At 44.4% G+C, this 11,202-nt stretch overlaps 1 protein-coding gene across 2 annotated transcripts in view; it reads right to left on the bottom strand.

Moving 5' to 3' along the window:
* Window positions 1-4,967, bottom strand: part of igsf21a (immunoglobin superfamily, member 21a) — a 94,294-nt gene extending 89,327 nt beyond the window's left edge. For both annotated transcript variants that reach the window (XM_049734078.1, XM_049734079.2), the window contains exon 1: window positions 4,517-4,967. In XM_049734078.1, coding sequence (XP_049590035.1) covers window positions 4,517-4,577 — 61 coding nt within the window. In that variant the 5' untranslated portion in view covers window positions 4,578-4,967. The remainder of the gene's footprint in view (window positions 1-4,516) is intronic.
* Window positions 4,968-11,202: the final 6,235 nt, after the last annotated feature.

Here is an 11,202-nt window from a genome sequence, read left to right as displayed (position 1 = left end):
TTGAGTCTTTTTCCAAGTCATGTATGTTTTATGCTACATTGATATATAGTAGGTATCGTATTTTTCGGACTATAAGTCGCGTTTTTTTCATAGTTTGGGTGGGGGGCGACTTATATGTGAAATTATCCACAAATTTATATCTATATACATATATATACAAAATCATTTTTGTACATGTGCAACCAATCATGTCAGGTCCACCACTTGAGAAAAAAATGTGAGTGCTCCCAGTCGCAGCAGACTTTAACTTTCAGGTGGGCCAAAGCTTGCTTGGTATAAGCCTCTTAGAATCACCTTTGCTTTTTGTCCTACTTTTGAGCAATCCAATAAAATCTGCCGGATTTAAGACAATCCCTCCCTCGCTCAAATCACGCCCACAGATTTGCTTGCTTACAGTTGAGCTTCGCTTGAAGTCGTTAGAGCAAAGCCCCTAACAGTCACATCAAGAAGCGACAAATGGCCTCACGTCGCGCATGCGCGGCCTACGCGCCGTTAAGCACGGCGACTGAACTTTTTTGAGGCTTTCCCAGAGGCTATTAGCACGTGGGCCAAAGTGCGCAGAGCTGCCGCGGCTGTTCAACAAAAGCCATCCTTTTTTCGATCGCCAACCTGATTCGGGTTTTCATGCACTCTTATCTCATTTCATTAAGTGGGAGTTTGAGCCACAAGAGTTTACTCAGAAAGGCACAAATAATCCTTTATTTCAGGAGATCTCTGCGTAAAGAAAAGTACTTCTTTTTTTCCCCCCATCAAATGCTGCTCGATTTCATTCCAGTCCACCTGGGTCAACCATTGAGTGCTTTTAGGTTGCTCCACGACGACGCCTCTATTCTTTGATTAAATCACTTGCTATTACAAGGTTAAACGTTGTGTATTTCTCCCAAGCACACAGCCACGGCGTTAGACTGTCGCATTAGAGCTATCAGTAGAATACATAATAGAGTGAAGGACTAATGGGCATTGCTGAGCTGTGCGGCATACTCGCTTTTCTCAAACTAGATTGTGGGGTGTGGATGTAAAAATGCCTCGCAGGAGCTTTGGCAAAAGTGCTTGCGGGGGGGCGTGTAAAAGGTTTCTTGCATAACTAGTCTAGCTCCCGAAAGGCTTGTGCATAGGATATCATCCTCATTTGAACAGACTGCCAGACAGCATGAAAAGGTGCACTTGTACTGCTTAAAAAGTGTCTTAAATGTTCGAGCCGCCATCATGTCAGCATACTAGCGTTCAGTTCGGCAAGAAATGAAGAAAACATAAATGTTCCGAGCCGCACATACACCAGGTAAACTATACCATCTCGCTAACCTGTGGAATTCTTATTTTTATTTACACAAAACATCAAATGTCTTTTGATGATACAGAGTCAAGAGTGATAAAGCAGTGCTGCTTCACTTTATGAATCTAAAAATCGTGCCGTGTTTTTTTTCTGTTGACCCTTAAAACTACTGGGTTAAAAATTGGACCGACCCAAGAAGTTTGACCCAAGTTTTGCAAAAAAAAAAATAATTGTCCAAAATATTGACTGTTTTGTCCAAACCAATTTGACCCAACTTTCCAATTTTCACCCAAATTGTGTTGTTTTGAACACTTCATTTCCAAGAGTGTTTGGATGTCAGACGAAAGGCCAGCCGACTCCTCCAGCCATCAGTCTGCCATCTTTTTAGCATTTAGCCGTAAATGCCGGAGTCTGCTTCGTGTCTGTGGGTGAGGCCACCGGAGCCCAAAGCGACAGGTTGAAATGATGTGAAGAGCACTGAAGCAAAGCCTGGAGGTGCTTTGCTAGATAGTAGCATCACCAGTGCAAGCCCTTCCCGTCAGCCGCTATCTTGTCAGTGTGTCAGCAGCAGACAGTCACGCTGCGACGCCAACCATCAGAGCCCAAAGAGATCCGCCGGCTTGCTTCCACGTATCATCCATCTTCGAAGCAAACCTTCACGTGTGCCAGATTATTTCTTTTTACGTTTTTATCTGCTGGACTGAAGGGGTTTGGGATCAACTTTGCAAATCTTGGATCTTTTCAATTAAATGTCTTCATTGCACATTTACTCTTCTGATTGTGACTCGAGTCAAACTTCAATCCCTGGTAGATGTAACGTTTGTTGGCTGAAGAAAAATCACATGCTCATTGGCAAATTATTCTTTTTTTTTTGTTGCGAGAAAAGTTCAAAGATCTATTCTGGACCTGCAGTTGCTTGAATCCCTCTTGCATGGTTCTGATTGATGACTGCACAAACAAGAGTTTTCCAAACGCTGCCAAAGTCAACTGCTCACAAATCATGACGAAGCAATTCAGCCTCATCCTGCCGAGAGAAATCAATTTAATAGGGGAATCCCTTTGGCACACCGGGCTCGTCGGGGACGTTGTTTAGGAAGGGCGAGGTACCCGAGTAAGAACAACGCCGGCCGAGAGCATCACTCAACCTCTGCCAGCTCGCCTCGACTTCATTCTGCCACGGCAGTTTTTTCTGCGGCATCGAACCGGACGCCTCAGCCTTTACTCCCTCTCGCGCACCGCTGAGCCTCGGGCATCCGTGACTCACTCGCGTGGTCACAGGTTTTCTGCCGCGGAAATTGACATATTGAACACTGGAAAGCCCTCGCTAAGCCATCCAGTCATTCCAATTTGACCCTCAAGAAACAAAGAGTCTCAACAATGTGTGAGGGAATGACCACAATAGACATTTGAGAACATTCTCAAAAGATTTCATATGAATTTACAAGGTCGCCACATTTAATAAATGATTGGTTGTTGAGATAACTCAAGTAGGACTCTCTGGAAAATCAAGTACAAAAACAACCTGTTGTAATTGTCTTCTTTAAATTTCAATTTTACCATTCAATACATCTCTTGAGAAAAAAACTAAGAAAAAAATGGAGCTTTGTCATTGCTTGGAGAGAATGCGAGCAAGGTCAGAAAGAAAAAATAAAGATTCATCGGATGGTGGTTGCAGATGTAGTTGAGCGCACTCCATGGCTGCAACCACCGGTGGTTGCTCTTGAGCCACTCAACAAGATTGCTAATTAAAGATCACATAACAGCGACATCGAGTCTCAGGTCCTCCAGGTAGTTTTGCTGTGCATCTCTTCACCAAACACGTTTAATTCGTGCTCTCGTGGCTTCAAGTTCCCAAAGATGCCCTGGGCAACTCAAGAAAAAAACTCCACCACAGCCGATATAATCCATCTGTCAACCTGAATAGAATCGGGTTCCTCTTAATGAACATTTGACCTACAGCGGAAGAGCTGAGATCAATCCTCATCATAACGCCTACTTGGCTCTTGCTGAAGAAGTCAATTGGACAAAAGGAAAAAAAAAAAAAGACTGAAAACAGCCCCGGTGTGCCGATACATCACAACAGAAACACGTCAGCACTACTAAAACACAAAATACGGTAAAGGGGTGATTTGCAATCTGTGCAAACCTTGGAACAGAAGAAACTGTAGCGTCCCCTCAAAAGAACTAAACTCACAGCCAATTATATCGAAACTGCAGGTAACAAAAGTGAGCTTGCACACCCCTCTGAGAAAACATCAAAATTGGGCCCAAATTGTCAGTGTGTGTTGTCAGAATATATTTATAAAAGGCTCTTGCTTGTTTTGTTTGTTTTCATATATTTGTTAAACCATTCAAAAATAGCGCTGGACGAGGCCCAGTGTGGTGTTTTTTCTTGCCCAGCGCCATGCACGGACATTATGAGTCAACATGTGTGCTGATGTGAGTGACAGCTCGGAAACCGGAGCTGGACGTGAATAAGCCATTCAATCCTGAAGCTTTTTTTTTCCAATCACCCAGCCACTTGTGTGATGCCAAAAAAAAAATCATTTCATGCGCTTGAATAAGCTCCGAAGATGCAAAGGTCAGAACGCTTCATATCATGTCAAGTCGGACACAGCATTCTTGTTGTGCTTGTCTTGACAACACAAGTTGATCTTTTTGTGCTGCAGAAAGACACTTTTATGCAGATAGCCTACCACAGCTTATCGTGAATAAAAATAGGACTGTTTCACTGACTGTTTCGCTTTTGCTCCACTGCTCATGTCTAAAGTCTTCATGCCAACGTCATTGCTTGACTGCCATGACAAGCCTCAGTGACAAATCACAGCAACCTCGCCCCTTCCCCCCCATAAAAAAAAAAAAAAAAAAAGATACAAATGATGTATTCGGCTCCATCTGCCATAAGGCAAATGCCTTAATATTTTTGGGCATGAACTGATGCATGACAGTGACAGGAAGGGGGAGCTGCATAGCGTCACACTCCAAATTCGTGATTTTCTTATTGCTGGAACTGCATCTAATTTTTTAGCCTGTAAGGTGATGCTGCAACATTTTTTTAATTTCCCAAGTGCACCTGCAGAGGGAGTTAGGTGGGTCCGGAAAAGTTGACCTCCACTGTGCCCCCCCCCCCCCACCCCACCCCCCTCGTGCACAGTTAAGCTTTTGTGCAGCTTGGACCGGCATTTTTTTATAATTCATGCATCCATGTGTGTGGGTTGGGGAACATGGGGGCTTGTCACTTACCCACGGCTAAATCCAGTAGATCCGCGCACAGGAGCAAGCACAGCGAGAAGACGCTCATCATTGCTCCTTTGTTGCGTTAAATCCCAAACTCCTCTGGCGTTTACATGCTCCCCTGGATGACGCGGCCGTGCAGTGCCCACCATTCCAGAGGTACGCGGCTGCAAGGTGCCCCCGAACTCGAACTAATGGTCATGATGCAAGTCCAAGTGCAGGCAGGCAGGCAGGCAGGCGGGAGGATGAGAGCGCGCACAAGTTGCGCACGGATGCGAGCACGCACGGTGTCGCGGGGAGGAGGGGGGAAACGACGGAAAAGAGAAGGGGGGCAAAAAAAGAACTGGTTGTGGTCCCCGGTGTGAGTCCGCTTCAAACAAAAGGCGGCCGAGGCGAGCGGAGCCGCGCAGCAGTGACAACACAAGAGGTTCGGATGGAGCAGCCGCTCTCTCTCTCTCTCTCTCTCTCTCTCTCTCATCCCAACCCTCCTCCTCTCCATCCCGCTCCTCCTCCTCCTCCTCCCGTTCCTTCTCCGCCCCTTCACACAGACGCACCGTCGTTTCCCTTTTATTTCACACATTTGCGTTGGTAATCGCCAGCCTGGATTGGACCCGCTCTAATTCTGTCCATTAAAACGATTTAGTGTTGCCCGAAGGGGACAAAACAAAAACTGCAACAATGCAGGATCATTTAAATATACGTAGTACATATGCAAAACAGTCAGTAAGTATTTGGCCTTATATCACTTTGACAATTGAAAACAAAAAAACTGGGGGGAGGCGTGTCTTGTCCATGTGCGCCTCGTTGTCAGCTTACTTGCATTTATTTCCCTGCTTTTTTCAATTTGGCTGTCCATCTTTGTCTGTCTTGTCATCTTGAGTGTTTGGCTTCCTGATGTTTGATTATTTTGAAATGGGATGATTTTGGGACTTGGTTTATTTAGTATTTTGTCTTTTTGTTTTTCAAAATAAATAGTTTGAGGGAGAGATTCATTTTGCTTTCCCTATTTGCCTCCCTGCCTTTGGGTCTTCTATTCTTTTGCGATACTCCACCACTCCCGGCTGATGACCCTGCAGTCACCCCGTTGAAACGCCAAGCAGGTAGTTCTTACCTGTGCCTTCCAAATTATTAGGTAGACGTTGACAGAACCCAGAACCAACTCATTTCTGAGTAAAAAAGGGCTCGATAAATATTATTAATTACTCTACACTTTCTTTGAATCTTGCTTTCACAAGAGCTGTAGCTGCAACAAAGCACTTTAGAGAGTGATTACCTGCTGCAATAGATGTTTCATAAAGCCTTAGAAATCATCTGCAATATTTCACAAAACACATTTTAGTCATCTTGGTGACGGCATAATAGAAATGACTGGAAGAGCATGTGTCACTAATGGTCCGACGGTGCTTTCACCATGCCAGGACTTTCCAAGAAATACCGCCAAGCTGACGTCATGCGGCAAACCTCTTTGGCTCCAAGCAACAGTTCCTGTAATGCGCAATCAAGCTTGAAAGGCTGAGCAGCAAAGATTGTCATGTGAATGCCACTCACGTTTTCAAATGCCACCTGTTCGTATATCCAAGAAAAAGTTCTGACATTTACATATTTGACCAATTAGTTATATGAGGCTGGCTTGCAGCTGTGACGCTCCAGGCCGAAGACACGCCCATTCAATGGCAAAAGAATCAAATGAATGGAATTGTAAGCGGAGGTCCGACGCCATTCCGGATTCGAGTGACCTTCAATCTCCGATCAAGGCGGGTGATTAATTCAAGCCCAGCTGGTTAAACAGGTTGCCAGAGAATTGAAATTTTAAATGAAAAATTTGAAGGTATGCTTTTTACATCAACCACATCGATTGGAGTGGTGGACTTGCACTTGAGGCTGTTTTTCTGGGAACCTCACCTTCTGCTGCCTTTTTTTTCTTTTGCCTTTTGTTGAAACGAGGCAGCTGATGTTGAAACTGAACTCCAAATTTATTATTTTGTGGTCCTGAACAGAATGAAGTGAGGCGCCACAGGCAGTAATGTCCTCTCCAAATTCTCTCAATTCTGGCATCTCGGCAGTATTAGGAGGAAAAATGACCATCGGCAATTTTTTTTCAATTGAATATGAAAAATGCAAGCGCTGACACATTCTTTTGCATGCACTTGCATCTAAAAAATGGTGAAATAAGTGTCAAAAGAAATCTTTTGGAAAGCTCACGTCCTTCCAGTCTTGGTTCTTTTGACCTTGATTTCTATACGGTGCCTTTTAAATCAACGTTGTCATAGAGAAGATTTCAAAGCCTACTGTAGCAAGACCCAGGCGAGCAATGTTTGCTCCTCTATTTTGCAATAGACGCATTTCTCGAAAGCGTCAAGGTAATGAGGTATCGAGTCAGCCATCTGCCTCTAAAATCCAATTTCTGCATCCAAAGTATGAAGACGAACGAATAAAGCCTTTGGATTTCCATTCTTAGGGAAGCTGAGTCAATATATCAAGGTAATAAAGATATATTGATTGGCAAAGGTGTGACCCAAAGAGACCTTCAAGTACACGTCAACCCCCCCCCCCCCCCCTCCCCCCCACCAAATGCTGTTTTCGGCCGCTCTAGCCATTGGAAGCTTGTCAACAAGAAGTGAATTTCACCAGAGGCAGCGGCTGTTTGATGCACGGGTGTATTGGCACCAACAAGAACCCAAAGGACTCCCACGTGACCCGCCCTCCCCTCGCCAATTGGCCGGGGTCGGTCGGTACTAACGTGCCGTCACACATCCCCGGTGGGTAGTGTCAACAGCAATTTTCTGGGGTAACGGACCTGTACATGCCGCCGTGGCAGAAATGGCTTCCGTGCGCTTCCTCCTCCACCGTGAGCAGCAATCAATAAACTTGAAATAGCCGCTGGCTTTTTTATTTTTTGATCCAAGGAAATGACATGTCGCACAACTTTGTCTTTTTTGTCATCATAGGTTTGTCCTTGGACTGCCGAAGCACGCATTTATGGCTGCTCCACGGGGATTCCGCTACTTTGTAGAATCGGGCGTCCCAAACATTTTGAGTTTGTGGGAGAGAGCTTTCCACTCATATTGCAGATTGACACCCCTAAAAACTGTAGAGAAAAGACATCATGTAAAAAATAGATGACGGCATAATGTCCTCTATGTTTTTATTTAGGGAAGAAAAAAATCTTTTCAGGAACCAAGACTAGTCCTAAGGCTTATTGTGTCAAATCGGATTCTTCCATTAACACAACCCCAAAAAATTGGTCAACGAGACCTGAGTAGAGGGCCCGTCCGTCTTTTTAACCCAACCTGGGCTATTTTTGACCAGAGTGCACAAAAGCCTTTTAGTAATTTCTATGAGTGGTGCAGAAGAGAGCATTTTGCTCGTGTGAGTGATGTGTGTGACGTCAGCACGTCGCCGCGTGCGTCTCTTTTCAATGCACTCCACGGGCGTCGAAGAAGCCACGGACAGCTCTGAGTGAATTACTAGACAAATGTGCAGCATTGAAATTGGCTCTTATCGGCAGCTGCGTCGTTCGGAATATCAATGTAAATGTGTCTTTTGCAGAGAATGCAAATGACCTCCCCGTAATCTAAAGACGTTTAATTTCTCAGGTAATCGGAGCCCTTTCTAATTCTCCTCGTTAGGCCATCCAAATGGCTTTCATTTGGCCGCCAAGAAAGGTTTAAGCAGAAAGAAAATGTACCGTTGCGGCTGCGGAACGTGACGAGCATCTGTGAACGCTGCTTTTGCCCCAAAAAGTCATCGGCAATGGAGAGGTCAGCACAACTGTACAGAGAGGGGAGGGGTGAGCAGTTCAACAAAGAGGAGGGGCTGAGACAATTTGGATGTCTGAGCATCATCTTCAGAATGTGATCATAGAGAAAGTGCTCGTTTTACGTCACGAATGTTTACATAATTGCTTTTAAAGAAATTAATACCAATTGGTGTTAAACCTGCAATAAAGGCATGTTTTGTTTTTTTTTTTGTCAGGGGTGAGTCATTTTCTCAGTGGCTTTCCTGAGGCCTGCAGCTTTGAGGTTCTTACATGTTGCAAATGCTCATTTTCAAAGAGATTACAAGACATATCTATCAGAAGCAGAAGTGCAAGGATATTATGCATGGGGGAGGGGGGGGCTTGTGTTTGGGCGATGGTTAGCTGGGTTCAAGACTCACACATGTGCCAGTGGGGAGCACATTGCAGTGAGGCCTGGGATTAGCCGCAATTTTCTGCACAATGAGACAAAAGCCGACCGGTGGGCTTCAATCAAGTGCATATTGAGATATTCTCGATTGACCCAGATGTCGGCAAGGTGGTCCCGGTGAAAACGTGGCCACAACCACCAGACTATGAGAGATAAACATTTATCCACGTCCCAAAAAGAGGTCAGATGTTCACTCAGATGCCTCCGTCTGTCACTTAGTCGACATGGCGCAAGTTAATCAGCGGATTGGGGATGAAATTTGGAGGCAGATGGCTGTAAGCCTGCAAGGTTGACCTGGTCAAATCCCGCTGGCGGATGGCTGCCACCGGACATTTGTTTACCTTTTTTAGAAGCCATTTTGCTTCTATTACTAACCACTCAAATCTTAAATGGGAGGTTGATTTGTAAATTTGACTTGTCTGAAATGAAATAAGGAAAGTAAGAAGAAAGCTAGGAGTCGACACCTCGTACCTCTGCACTGACAGGTATACGATTAATCACTAATCATGTTGTGGCATAAACATCACGTACGCTTGGCTAGAAATTTGATTGGTAGCTAAGGCTTGCCGACAAACAGCCGTGAACCGTTTCATCGGTCGTCACTCATTTGATATCATCATTGATATTCTTGTGCGCTGCCACAACCAGTGAAACCAATTCCCCCACTGCCGTGCTAGCAACGGATCATGCTCTACTGATAAATGATCAAGCCAAACAAAAGCTGAATCATGTATACCTTTTTAATCCTCCACGACTGACAAAGTAGCTTTAATGAAGCTGCGATGAATGTCGCCCGCAGCTGATTTTCCAGGTGAAACGCACACGCCACCGCTATCACGCAGGAATGAGACTCACTCTGCAAACTCAACATCTAATCATATTAACGTGATTATTAGGCTAATTGTAAATAAATAGATGAACAGTGTATGAGTGATTCATTTATGATCAGCAAGAAAAAGAAAGCTCATTTGGTAATACCTTCAATATTGATTGCCATTTTATTTGAATAGAAAACAGGTCAATTAAATCTGCAAAAAGTGATGCAGAGCTTTTTTATGGCAAATCCTCAAAATGATCATCAAATGTTGGCCTTTAGCTAAATAAAATGGCATTTATTGTCACCCATCTGTCTTGAATCGTGACATCTGATTGCAGCTCATTTGGCTGAATTTCCCCGGGGCGCCCCTTGGGATTCAGTCAAACTCATGCCAGGAGCATTTTTTTTCCACCCTAACTTTCCAAAGCATGATTTTTTTAATTTTTTTTATGACATTGAATGCCAATTAGACTGCATTAACATTTGTCATGAAGAAATGTACCTGTACCAGAAACAACTGACCGGCGATCACGACTTAACGACACTCACTACTGTCTAAAAATAGAACCAAATCAATATTCCGACAGTACCTTTCATCCCGTGCCTCAAATTAGCCAAATACCACTGCACAGTGCCAGAGGCCCACACACGTGCCCACACGCACACGCTCTCCATTAAACCCATGAGAGTCGCTAATTAAATTGGCTAATTTGATCCCAGGTGCATCTCGCCCAGAGAGGTGAGCCCGCTTCTACTCGGGTAATTAAGTCCAAACATTCCATACACAACCAAGAAGCGAGTGTTGCGAAACACCCCGCAAACACACACGCACAAGGAGTCCTTTTGTCGATCCATTTCACGGGGAAAGCTTCGGGTCTTGAATTTCACAGTGACAGTCGGTAGTCCGAGTCAAGCGATAATTAAACCTTTCTGAGTTTAATTCTGTTAGAGTGATTACTTCATCGTTTTAAAAATACAATTCAGTGTTGTAATTTTTATAATTAGTTTCTGAGCCTAATTTCTTCACAAACATGTACGATAAGAGGGGGCTTGTTGAGGGGGACGGGGAGGGGGAGGAATTTCCGCAGTGGAAATGTAGAAGATTAAAGTCGAGAAATAATAGATTGAAGGAATTTGCTTTGTTCGGCTTGGCGCATTCCGTGCAGGAGTGGACGCATGATTGAGTGATGATGGAAGAAGAACAGTTGTGGCTTGAGGAAGTCATTATCCCGTGTTTTTGCGGATGGAAAATGTCATGTCTTAAGGCGCCCAAACACACAATGCTAATTGAAAGGCACCACGAAAGCCTTTGGACTTTGGCGTTCATTTGTTCAAAGTGTTTAGTTTTGTATATTCCCAACGTTACGAGACGTGATCCTGGTCTTTAGCCCTATATCAACACTTCAAAGAGTAGAGTTGCGCAATAAATTTATCGGTGACTTTCTGAAGAATTGGAAAGCAGGGATGCTTTGTCGCTCTGTTTCTTTTCGTAACTATCCGCTATTTTCTTGCTGCGTGATGATCCATACGCTCTAAATAGATTCACGGCTCTGCCGCATCGCAAGGTCGGACACGGATGAAACGGTGTGGTTTTCTCGCCGCTCCCTTTTGACTTCATTCCGGTTCATTTTAGAAGCATGCTCGGCCATTTTCTTGCATGCTACCGTGTCAGGGAACATCATTTGGGATGG

Source organism: Syngnathus scovelli, chromosome 11 (assembly GCF_024217435.2).
Source record: "Syngnathus scovelli strain Florida chromosome 11, RoL_Ssco_1.2, whole genome shotgun sequence".
NCBI lineage: Eukaryota > Metazoa > Chordata > Actinopteri > Syngnathiformes > Syngnathidae > Syngnathus > Syngnathus scovelli.
The sequence above is the reverse complement of the archived record's forward strand: the minus strand, read 5'-3'. Positions and strand labels throughout refer to the sequence as shown.